At 42.5% G+C, this 13,222-nt stretch overlaps 1 protein-coding gene across 1 annotated transcript; it reads left to right on the top strand.

Annotated features, from left to right (window-relative positions):
- The first annotated feature begins 1,415 nt into the window (after positions 1-1,415).
- LOC119914954 lies at positions 1,416-3,173 on the top strand. The gene has a single exon (XM_038734500.1). It carries the CDS (start codon positions 1,551-1,553, stop codon positions 3,156-3,158), a length of 1,608 nt encoding a protein of 535 aa, XP_038590428.1. The 5' UTR covers positions 1,416-1,550; the 3' UTR covers positions 3,159-3,173.
- The last annotated feature ends 10,049 nt before the right edge of the window (positions 3,174-13,222 follow it).

The following is a 13,222-nucleotide window of genomic DNA, read 5'->3' as shown; positions in this document are numbered from 1 at the left end:
CCTGATGAGTTTATGGTCTCAGTCGCTAGTTTCAACACAGCATGATGTTCATTTAGATAAATTATGGTCCCATTTATTTTAAAATAGATCACAAAGCAGAGTATGTTTCAGGGCGGGATTATCTATGATTGACAAGTTGTTACCATGGTGACCTGTCAATCAGGCTAGAGTGACTCGTACCCTCGGCACTGTGTAAATTTAACCAGTCATGTTGAAAAAGCTTATTAGGAGTTGTTCACTTTCGCTGGTGAGCACATTTAGCCTGTTGTTCTCTGTTATCAGCCTGTTAAAATGACAGTTAATGTGAGTTACAGTTGCACCTAGCTAAGCAAGCTAGCTAGCTCCGCACATAGGCTGTTAGCTCAACCGTCTCGTCCAAATATGGTCACGTCCGGGCACTTCCTGGTTGCAAAAACTTAACATGGCGGCGCCCTGTCAGCCAAACCCCGAGGCTTCATAACGGCAGTCCACAAGCCAGCGGGTAACGTCACCATGACTACGTCCATTTCTTATATACACTGTATATACACTGTATATACAGTGTCTATGGTTTTGGCAAGTTATAAATTAATTTCTTGTGAATGGGGTGATGGGGTTTATATAAGGCCTTTTCAGACGGCTTGGATCCCCAGGGTCGCTTTGCGCTTCTCATCAACAGACAGGCAAACAAGCGCTCCGCCAGGTAACCATAGCGACGGCTTCTGTGTAACTAGCACAATCCTGTGAAACTGCCGTGGTCGTTCTCGTCTCACGCACACGCCCGCCTGCTGCCAGAGTTGAAATGTCAAACTTTTTTCTACAGTTTATCAGTAGACAGAGGCAGTTTCCTGAATAATATAACTGTTTCCACCAGGTCTTAAACAGGTAATAACCTTTGCTGCTGTCTCTTATTCATTAAAAATAATCTGTTAGCTTCTACTGGGGTACACACGCATGTGCACTGATGACCCAGGGTTAGGGTTACAATTTTAACAACTTTAAAAACATTTATTGAAAGTTTTTTCTTTTTACATGTTTTACAGCATTAAACGTTGAAATGTATATTGTAATGTGCAGCATATTAACTTAAATGGTAGTTCTATGTAAAATATAATAGAGCCACTGCCAGTTTGATTGAGGTGTGGGGGGGTCTCAATATATTTTCCTGGGAGGCCACAGACTTTATTTCAGCTAAGATTTGCTCCATAATTGCTTGGTCAGTTAGCTTTAGCTCTGAGGTGTTAGCATCACCTTGCTTAGCCTCACTCGGAACTTGGAACTGTAGTTGTCTGGTTGTTGGTTTGTTGTTGCTCTGACAATTGCTGTATGACACACTATGAATTTCCAACAGGACTAATAATTAAATCTACCCATAACTCCTCTGCAGTCATTTAAACCATGTATTACATGTTTATTGTTAATAAATGCTGAAGGGGTACTTTAAGATATGTGCTGCCTTTTGAATAGTTTTTAATGTTTTAATTTTGATTTTTCTTTTGTTTTAAAATATATTTACTTTTTATTCAGATATTCTTTTTAAGGGAAGGATAAAATCTCTAGATCAAATTAAAATGTGGGATTTATCTACTTTCTACAGTATCAGCAACACCTCATCCAAATATGAAGACTTCATTTCCAGAAGTGTTCTGATCCAATCAGGACCTCCTGCTGTCTACCAGCTGAGACCAAAGAAAGAGAACATTGGATCTCTAAGAAGAATGACTCTCGGTGAAAGAAATGTGAACAAGATAAACAAAACCATCTTGCTTGTGGGTGAAACAGGATCAGGAAAATCTACTCTGGTCAACGCTCTGGTCAACTACGCCATGGGAGTGAAGTGGGAGGATGATGTCTGGTTTAAGATCATAGAGGACGAGAAGGAGAGACTAGAACAAGAAAGTCAGACATCAGATGTGATGGTGTACCAGGTCTTTGGTTTTGAAGGTGAAACTCTGCCCTACTCTCTGACCATCATCGATACTCCTGGATACGGAGACACCAGAGGAATCAAACAGGATGACATCATCAGTAAGAGATTATTAGACTTGTTCCGCTCAGGAGAACTTCATGAGGTTAATGCAGTGGGTCTGGTGCTGACAGCGAGTGTGAATCGACTGAGTGACCGAATGAGGTACATCTTTGATTCAGTGGTGTCTCTGTTTGGAAAAGACATGGAGAAGAACATTGTTGCTCTCATCACACACTCAAATGGTCTGATACCTGAAAATGTTCTGAAAGCTCTCGATTCTGCAAAAGTGAAATGTGCCAGAAATGAAAAGAATCAGCCTGTTTACTTCCTGTTTGATAACTGCCAGAACACAGAGAGAACACAGGGAAACAAGTCTGTTTTAGAGACTGCATGGGAAACATCAATGAGAGGAATGAATGAATTTACAGCCTTTATGGAAAAATCTGGGCCTCAGAATGTGATAAAAACTGTTGAAGTGTTGGATTCACGAACCAGTCTGACAGCCTGCATCCAAAACCTGAAAGAGAGAGTTGAGTTCACTGAACAAAAACAGAGAGAAAACCAACAGACTCAGGAAGCTCTGAAGAAACATGAAGAAGAGATGAAGAGAAATGAAGAGTTCACTGTAGAAGTTGATGAGATCTACAAAGTTAAAGAAAGGATCAAGAGGAAGGGGCTGTTGTTTAAAGGAGCTGTCTGCTGTACAGTCTGTGAGGAGAACTGTCACTATTCATGCACACACATGGGTCTCAAACACTGTGAGGTCATGAAAGATGGCCGCTGCACTTCATGTACCAGGAAGTGTCCTGTATCAGATCATGTGAAAGAAAAGTGGATCTATGTGACCAAGACAAGGAAAGTTCAGAAGACCCAGCAAGATGTGAAGGAGAAGTATGAAAGAGGTAAAGCAGGATGTGAGGAGACAACAAGCCTTTTGGAAACTTTAGAAAAGCAAATGGAAAAACTTCAGAAAGAAAAAGATCAGATGTTGGAAAAGTCCTTCAAACATGTTGTCAGACTGGATCAGATCGCCCTGAATGTTGATTCACTGTCCACTCATGTCCACTTGGACTTCCTGATTGAGAAGATGAAGGAGAAAGGAGACGCAGAGAAGGTCCAGAAACTGGAGGAGATGAAAAGTCGAGAGGATGAAGGAACCAGAGCAGGACTGCGGTACAGACTAACAGCAGCTAAAGGATCAGTGAAGTGAGTGAACAACATGATTCTGACCTGTCAGTATGATGTAGACCAGTATAACATCACAGCAGACTACAACCTTAAAAAAACAATATTTACATGAAAATCTCTCTGACAGTGTCAGTCCAAACTGAACGTTATTGTCTTTCAGCCTGTTCTCATCTCAGGGCGTCAAATGCTGATACTTTCACAAAGGCTGACAAAGTGTAGTAATTAGATGCTGAAGGTATCCTTCAGTGTTTGTATGAGACGCCACCGGGGCGCTGACAGCCCCCCAACGGCCCTAAACCGTAGTCGACCAGCTATCACTAAAGCTGTCGGTCTCACAGCTGATGTGCTAGCAGCAAGGGTTAGCCTCCTTTTTGTTGCTGCACAATAACAAACTGCAGCGTTCCATAAGGATGCTGAAGGTACTTTAAGCATCAAATAACTACGCTTCATCACACTGTCTGAAAGCGTCTGTAACTGATGCCCTGAGATGAGAATGTGTTGTGTCTTTGTAAAGGTAGAATTCGTGGCTCAGCTGTTGTATTGGACTGCATTAGATTTAACAGCTGTACCTAATAAAGTGGCCACTGAGTGCATCTCTGCTAACAACTATATCTATAAACTATATATAATAAACCATTTATTACATGTTTATACTGTCAGTGAATGCTGAAAGAAATATGCTGACTTTTAAATCCTTTACAAATATTTCATTTTTATCTGGATTTACAAGACAGGAGAAGATCACGGAGACAAGACAGGAGGAGAACAAGGAGACAAGACAGGAGGAGAACAAGGAGACGACACAGGAGAAGAACACGGAGACAAGACAGGAGGAGAACAAGGAGACGACACAGGAGGAGAACAAGGAGACAAGACAGGAGGAGAACAAGGAAATGACACAGGAGGAGAACAAGGAAACGACACAGGAGGAGAACAAGGAAACGACACAGGAGGAGAACAAGGAGACAAGACAGGAGGAGAACAAGGAGACAAGACAGGAGGAGAACAAGGAGACGACACAGGAGAAGATCACGGAGACAAGACAGGAGGAGAACAAGGAAACGACACAGGAGGAGAACAAGGAAACGACACAGGAGGAGAACAAGGAGACAAGACAGGAGGAGAACAAGGAGACAAGACAGGAGGAGAACAAGGAGACGACACAGGAGAAGAACAAGGAGACAAGACAGGAGGAGAACAAGGACACGACACAGGAGGAGAACAAGGAAACGACACAGGAGGAGAACAAGGAAACGACACAGGAGGAGAAAAGGAGACAAGACAGGAGGAGAACAAGGAGACGACACAGGAGGAGAACAAGGAGACAAGACAGGAGGAGAAAAAGGACACGACACAGGAGGAGAAAAAGGAGACAAGATAGGAGGAGAAAAAGGAGACAAGATAGGAGGAGAAAAAGGAGACGACACAGGAGGAGAACAAGGAGACAAGACAGGAGGAGAACAAGGAGACAAGACAGGAGGAGAAAAAGTAGACAACGATTCCAACGAAGCCTAGTTTTTAAAAAGAAAGTATTACATTTCAATAGTTCAATGTTTCCTAAGGCGATGAGTAATCCTGTTAAATAATTGTGATCTCAATATTGACCAAAATAATTAGCATTTAATTAGTGTGAAACTGTACCTCTGCCTTCTTTCTGCTTCGTTCAATACATTGTTTTAATTTTAACTTGAAAAAACTTTTGAAATGGTTTTACATTTGGTGAAGAGCACATTTTGACTTCTTTAGGACTCGAAACTCAAAGTTTAAGATGACACAGGAGGAGAAAAAGGCTAGCAGAGTTTGATAAAAGAGGAATCTTTATGTAGAGTAAGGGATCGCATATTTAGCAGGTGAAGAGCGAGGCAGAGTGAAAACAGATGAACCGTAGAGTCCAGAGTGAGAGAGTCTGATCCAGCAGGTCCAGAGCAGAATCCGGGAGTAGTTTAGTCAGCTGCTTTCATCACTCAGTTTAAAGTGCTCCCACACAGCTGAGGGCTCATTTCATTTTCCCTTTGATGTGAACTGAGCGTTACGTTCACTTCTGTCGGCGGAGGTCAGGCGTGTGAAAAAAACCTTAATAATCACATCTCAAAATTGAAAATCAAATGTGTTGCCAACGGTCAACTATTCGAATATTCGGGTCCAGCCCTAGATATTACTACACATTTTCCTGTAATTAAGTAGTTCATATTTGTAATGTTCTGAAACTCTGGGATCTGTACTAGAATCTAGAATAAATGTTTCTTTGAACAAAGCTTGGCAGAGCAGTGTGTGTCTGTAATGATGAACCCACCATTCTGAAGAGAGTAATACTCAAGACCCTAAAACATCAGGCAAAATTTATTAACAAAACATAGTATGTAAATTTATGAGAGAAGCTGATTCCAGAAAGCTGTTGTGAACAAAAGTAATATTCTCACAAGGCAAGGGCAAAAACCTCCAGACAGAAAACAAAAGCAGTAATCCAAACTGAAAGGCAGGTGAGAATCAAAATCCAAACATCACAGGTAACAAACATACAGATGAGGATTACAGGAGCAACAACGGACTGACAGAAGTGAATCCACTAAATACTGACACAGACAACACACAGGCAGGTAGGGGGATTCACCACAGCTGTGACATGTTAAGGTAACCGGGGAAGACAGGAAACAAAACTAAACACAGAAAACAGACAGTTTCAAACTAAAACAGGAAACAAGCTGAGACACCGACTGAAAACAAAGACCAAAACTGTGGGCCTTTCTCATTCCTCGCCTTCCTCCTCGATCCTCGCGGCACGTATTAGTCCCTCCCACCCGAGATGCGAGCTTGAGGAATCGAGGAGGAGACGCGAGGAGAGAGGAGCCGAGGAAACAGGCATTTAACGAAATGAGATGTCTTTTCCTGAGAGCCGTCATTTCAAAGCAGCTTAGATTAAATGTGACCTGTTGCACAGCTGCGACATCTGTCCGCTGTTAGAGCTGTGATCTCTGTCAGAGCAGCAGAGCAGCTGTCGGCTCTAAAGGCTACAGATCATTTCTTCACAATCCAGAAACATGTCTGTCAACATTATAACATGTAGAAACATCAAGGTTCCAGCTTACAGCAGCCTGATCATTCACTACACAGAAACACATGAACTTTGTGGTTCACCTTTTGTCTGTAAACAGGAAATAATTTCAGCCCTCAGCCTGATGAGGAGAGTTTCATCATCGGTCCCTTTACGAAATGACATTTATCACAGAGCCAGTTACAGCTGTCATCACAGGACTCTACTGTTGGAATAACGTGCAGACTACGTGGGCACTATTATTAAAACATGAAACAGATCAGGTCTGAACGCTCTGGTTGATATTACAGCATAATAATTTGATGTCAGCAGCTGTTTGCTCTGTTTTATCATGATTATAGCAGCTGAATTGGTGTGATGCAATTAACAAGTTACTTTGATGATCAGAGAGGCTGCTGTCAGTCATTTAAATGTTTCCATCCGTGCAGTAAAGTCACAGCAAATATCCTGGGACACCTGGGAAACCTTGAGAGAGGAAACAAAATGAAACTTTCAGCTTCTATAATCTTATATAGAACATTATATAACATTACAGAATATTCTTGGTTCATGAAACTTAAAATCACTTGGAACAAATAAAATATACAACAGTGGTGTGAACTGAAACATTGCTTTATTATTATCATTAGGTGATTATAAATAAATATTTGCATTTTATTAAACATCCTGCAAATATGTGAACATGAGGTTATTATTATCAGGCTGAATCTAAAAAAGTATTGTTGTATGCTTATAATGAGTTAAAAAAGATTCACTGTGACGGTTCAAAATGTAAAGCACTGATCCATGGTCAGTCTCTCTGCTGTACCACATATCATCAGATACTCAGAGGTGGAAAGTAACAAGAAAATCATTTCTAGGATTTGTACTTTACTTATTAGTATTTCCATTTGATGCAGCTTGTACTTCCACTCTGCTACATGGCAGATGGAAAAATAATTAATTAATTAATAAATTAATGTCGACAATGATTTATCGCAAGTTAACACAGTTTTTCAGTCTGTTGCTCACTGGCTCTGAATACAGTCAAACCGTGGGTCACAGGAGGGGGGGGGGGGGGGGGGGGGTGTTGATCAGCCTGCAAATCAGCAGTGGAGGGAGGCTTCGGCAGATAAGAGACAGCGCTCGGCGAGTAAACGCCAGGCACTCTGTTGAGAGTAACCATGGCAACGGCTTCTGTGGCAAATTGCTGGACTGACACTTTTATCCAAAGCGACTTACGTTTAAGTACAATTTAAGGTCACATTAATCACTTAACATTAACATTGTTAGCTAGCTAGCTAATGCTAATGCTACGAAGTAATGCTAAACGGTACAAGCTAATACTAAATTCTACAAGTGAATACTAAAGCTGTGAAGCTGTGATCGTTACCACTATGAAGCTAATGCTACCGCTACAAAGCTACCATTACAAAACTAATGCTAATGCTTCAAAGCTAATGCTAATGCTGCAAAGCAAATGTTTCAAAACTAAATGCTAATGCTACAAAGTAAATCCTAATGCTACAAAGCTAACGCTACAGCTCATGCCACAAGCTAAATGCTAATGGCCCTTCCAGATAGGAAGCAATTGCACTGCGCTCTCTCCAGCATGCACGTGAGCTGGCAAGCGGTGCTCTGCTTCTGTCTGGAGAGGCTTCAGACTTTCAGACCTGACACCATCCCCTGTCACACCACTGACTGGCCACAGTCCTCCACCTCTCTTTCCATCCTGGAGAGGGATGTCAACATACTGGCAGAAACACCACAAAGCAGCTGGGCTGGACTCTGTCTCTCCATCCACCCTAAAGCAAAGTGCTAATCAGCTGTCTCCGGTGTTCACAGATATTTTTAACACCTCACTGGAGACGTGCCATGTGCCAGCCTGCTTCAAAGCCTCCACCATCATCCCTGTCCCCAAAAAACCAAGGACCACTGAACTAAATGACTACAGACCCGTCGCCCTGACCTCTGTGGTTTTGAAATCCATTGCAGACCCTCTCCTGGACCCCCTGCAGTTCGCCTACAGAGCCAACAGGTCTGTAGATGATTCAGTAAACATGACCCTTCACTACATCCTCCAGCACCTGGACTCCCCAGGAACCTATGCCAGGATCCTGTTTGCGGATTTCAGCTCTGCTTTCAACACCATCATCCCGGCCCTGCTGCAGGACTAGCTCTCCCAGCTGAACGTGCCTGACTCCACCTGCAGGTGGATCACTGACTTCCTGACGGACAGGAAGCAGCACGTGAAGCTGGGAAAACAGGTCTCTGACTCCAGGACTATCAGCACAGGTTCCCCTCAAGGCTGCGTTCTTTCCCCCCTTCTCTTCTCCCTGTACACCAACAGCTGCACCTCCAGTCACCAGTCCGTCAAGCTCCTGAAGTTTGCGGATGACACCACCCTCATTGGTGGGGATGAGTCCGTCTACAGGTGGGAGATCTACCATCTGGTGACCTGGTGCAGCCAGAAAATTCTGGAGCTCTGAAGACAGTGGAGATGGTCGTGGACTTCAGGAAGAGCCCAGCCCCACCCTGCCCCATCATCCTGTGTGACTCCCCAGTCACCACTGTGGACTCCTTCTGCTTCCTGGGCACCATCATCTCCCAGGACCTCAAGTGGGAGCTGAACATCACCTCCCTCACCAAGAAGGCCCAGCAGAGGATGTACTTCCTGCGGCAGCTGAAGAAGTTCAGCCTGCCAAAGACAATGATGGTGCACTTCTACACCGCCATCATTGAGTCCATCCTCACCTCCTCCATCACCATCTGGTACGCTGCTGCCACTGCCAGGGACAAGGGCAGGCTGCAGCGCATCATTCGCTCTGCAGAGAAGGTGATTGGCTACAATCTTCCTTCTCTTCAGGACCTGTAAGCCTCCAGGACTCTGAGGCGAGCAGGAAAGATTGCAGCTGACTCCTCCCACCCCGGACACAAACTGTGTCGACTCTCCCTCTGGCAGGAGGCTGCGGTGCATCAGGTCCAAAACCTCTCGCCACAAATCAGTTTCTTCCCGTCTGCAGCCTCATTAACAAGACCCGGGTCCCCTACTGACACTCCACCCTGGCAAATGATACAAATGTCTCTGCACATGTAAATCTCACTTTATTTCATATCATGCATGAACTTGGCACATAGCACATGTCTTTTGTTATTGTTAATCGTTGTTTATTGTATTTTTATTTATTTATTTTTTCAATTGATATTTGACATTTATAACATCCTCTTCCGTTGCAACATGTCGCACAACACAAACCAGAATAATGCACATGTAAATATCTGCCACATTGTTCTTTCACTGCAAATAGTTGTATAATTTTTCTCTATTTCTTCTATTATTCTATAACTTACATTTGTTATTCCATATTTATATATTTCTACATCTATTTATGTCAACTGGATGTCTGTCTGCATGTTGCACCTCATCACCAAAGCAAATCCTCGTCGTGTAAAACACTACTTGGCAATAAAACACCTTCTGATTCTGATTTGTCAAAACTGAACAACCAATTGATGTTAAGATTCTTATTATACAATCTCGGTACAAATTCTTTGTCGGAGATGATCGACCACGAGCAGGCTCTGAATGTCTCACTTCTGCAGCCGACACTCAAACAGGATTCAATGGTTTAATGAAATGTTGTTTTACAAACAGAACTCAAACTCATTCAGTCTGTCAGAGCCGCTCAGACAGAAACATCTGGACAGGACTCAGATTCTGGACTCTAACTGGCTGATGAGCAGATCTGGAGTTTCACATCAGAAGATGAGTTGAACTGGTCTGATATCACGAGCTTCAAGCAGCAGCTGAGATCGGGACAAAATAATGTGAACACGTGTCAGTCAGCAGTCAGACCTGTTAGATCCTGAGATCCTGCAGCTGAGTTCAGCTGAGCTGCTATTTAACAAACAGCTCAGCTGTCCGGACGGGGTTTGTGACCAGATCACGTTCCTGCTGTTTGTCTGAAGCGGCGCTGCAAACTCATGAGTACATTTACTCGGTATGTTCAAGTACAATTGTTTCCATGTTACGCTACTTTAAACTTCTACTACTACAACTCAGAGGCAATATTGTACTTTTACATGCAGTACTTTTACCTGACAGCTGGTGTTACTTCACAGGTTAGATTTTTACGGGAAACATCAAATTAAATTTATACAGATTATATAATAGTGAAACTGAGCTCTGCAGCTACAACAGTAAAATACATCTGTACTAACGATAGATACGCCTACACGAAATAATACTTTAATGATGATATTTTCAACACAGTAGGAGAGCCGGGACCATTTAAACCCTTTTCAGATATTCGTTATTTTAAAAGTTACAGACGAAATGATTGTTGTTGTGATCAACAGCTCACATGTGTGTTTTATCAAAACCAGCTGTGTCATGAACCCTGCATCTCTCACCTGAGTTTGGGACTGATGAGTGTGTTTGATTTGTTTTTTTCCTTTGGGTGAGTGAGGCATGCTTGGTGTGTTCTGTTTGTTTTCTTCTCTCAGTTTTTTGAATCCTGTTGTGTCTGGTTTCCTGAGTTGGCACTAGCTGCACCTGCTGATTATCACGCACCTGTTCCTGATCTGCCATCCCTACCTCTTCTTAAGGAGAGACCAGACTTCCATTCTCTGCTGGATTGTTAAGTCGTGTACGTAGGTCTTACCTTAGCATCTAGCCTTAAGCCTGTTAATCTAGCAACCAGTTGCTTACTAACTTCTCCCGCCTGACTGCCAGTTCCAAATCCCTCAAAGCCGAGATCCAAACTTTCCAGCCAGCCAGCCCTCATCCTCTATGCTTAGAAAGAGACTCCCTGCCACCTCACCCTGCCTTAGTCAATAAACTGTTTAACTGCTGCTTTGTCTCTGTGTCTGCATCTGGGTCCTGGCATAACTCCTGACAAGCTGCTGTTCTGTAAAAACAGAATCATTTAACTTTAACTGCAAACACACTCTGTCCTTCTTCTTCTTTAAAAATATAATAAATTTAACTTTAACTGCAAACACCTCTGTCCTTCTTCTCTTAAAAATATAATAAATTTACTTTAACTGCAAACACACTCTGTCCTTCTTCTCTTTAAAATAAATAAATTTAACTTTAACTGCAAAAACATTCTGTCCTTTGTAGTGAACAACGGTGTGGATTTTTGCATTTTATATTGAATAAATTTGGAGCTACCCTAAATTCCTTTCTCCTCCCCAGAGAAGATGGGGAGGGTCAAAGTTGCTTTCTCTAAGTGCTAGCCCGACCATAAAACTGGCACCTTTTTGATTCCGAAGCTGATAACGCGGGGCCTACTGTTAAACTGACAAAGGGACACGAGCCAGCCATTGGCATCTCCCTGAACAGCCTATCAAAACTTACCCCACCACACACGTTTCCGTGGAAACTGACCTTATTCTTTGTTTTATTACCACATCAAAGGATACTCCTTGTCTCACCTAAGTGTGACATGTCCAGACACTGAACTTTGGATGACAAGGACTGCAGTCTCCAAAAGACTCAAAGCATCTAATTAAATTTAATTAAATCTTTAGTTACCTGAATACGTTTGCCTCTATTTGAGTAGTTATGTTAACTGTTGTTGCTATCTGTTGTTGATATTAGTGCTGAAAAGAAGTTACTTGTGCAATGTTTTTATTTTCAGCAAGACACTCCCTCATTTAATGTAATCCATGCTTGTTCATAATACTTTCTTACAAAATCCCTTTAGAAATGACTAAGAAATGTTTTACTACACTCTTAATCGCCAGCTTGAATTTAAGGATGAATCAACAAATTCCCCGGTTCCTAAGGAGAGACGATCTTTGATTTAATCCAAGCTTTCCTCATGTAACCTGAGCTCCCCCAAGTGGACGAATAAGTATTACATGCCCTCATCGGAAATGCGGTTAAATGTATAAAAATCCTGACTAATGTGACAATTTACCAAATGCTTAGAACAGTACAACCGTTCAACCATTGAGGTTCGATTGTGGAAATATTTGATTATAATACGTGCAAATAGATTTCTTTTCTTTAGACATTAAGTTTAGAAAGGCAGTTCCTGGGGAAACCTGAGACGCCCCCTGGGGAACCACGCCCCAGGCAACAAAAGAGCGACACGCGACCTGCTCGCCAGACCTTAGTCTCTTCCCTCTCGCTCTTCCACTCTGCCCTCTGGACGCTTCGGCAGGCGCGTACGTGCCTCGCCAGGCAACACGCCCAGACTCGGCCAGCGAAACAAACAGGCCTTTTGTTCGCCTGAAGCTACACACCTGAAGTGCCGAGACATCGATCTGCCTTCAGTTTTGTTTTATTTTCTTTATTTCTTTTGTTTGTTAAAGTTATCAGTCCGTTAAGTTACACTGGACTAATTCAGGAACGACCAAGTTCCATTTTAAGCCTTTTTCGTCAAGCCAACTTCACCGAGGTCAGACCAAGCCACGTGGTCTCGCCAGCTACAACAAAGGAAACCTGCAAACCGCCAAATTGCCAGACGGAGGCGTTTTCAATCAGACACGGAGAACCCTGGAGAATCCCTAGCAAAAAGCCAGGATCGGCAGCTAGCGTGGGACCCGTGCAACAGGCCAAAAGCAGACGGTCGACAAGCAGTAAGACTTAACACACGTCCTGTGATCAGATGTCCAATTTTAACTCTAAATTAGACATTAGTTTACTTTCATTAGTTTCTTATGCCGTATGAGTCAAATGCTTCCCACAATCGAACCTCCAGGCTCATTGTTCAGCAAATGTTTATGTTCCCTGTATCCAACCATCTTTTTATCACCTTAGTTAGAGAATAAATTCACTGTAATATAATCAAGAGCTGTGTGTGTTGCCTATTTATAGTTCCTGCCAAGAGAATTGACCCTTTAGATATGAGACTGACTGACTGATTTAAGATAATTGAGCGATTTATAACTAACTGATCACTAGTAATAATTGTATAATTATCAAACTACCTAGAGGTCCGGAGACTCTAGGATTATAACAACTCCGGTGGTGCCCTTTACGAGGAAATTCTGATTTTATGAATAATATTGGGTATCAATTCTCATAAATTTATTAAAATGCA

The sequence above is a fragment of the Micropterus salmoides genome, unplaced genomic scaffold, assembly GCF_014851395.1.
Source record: "Micropterus salmoides isolate LMB-PRFRI ecotype aquatic unplaced genomic scaffold, ASM1485139v1 Ms_hic_scaffold_20, whole genome shotgun sequence".
NCBI classification, from domain to species: Eukaryota; Metazoa; Chordata; class Actinopteri; order Centrarchiformes; family Centrarchidae; genus Micropterus; species Micropterus salmoides.
This window is presented reverse-complemented; position numbering and strand designations above follow the sequence as displayed.

Coding starts and splice junctions, on each gene's coding strand:
- LOC119914954 (XM_038734500.1), top strand. CDS start 1,551: ATGTGGGATTTATCTACTTTCTACAGTATCAGCAACACCTCATCCAAA.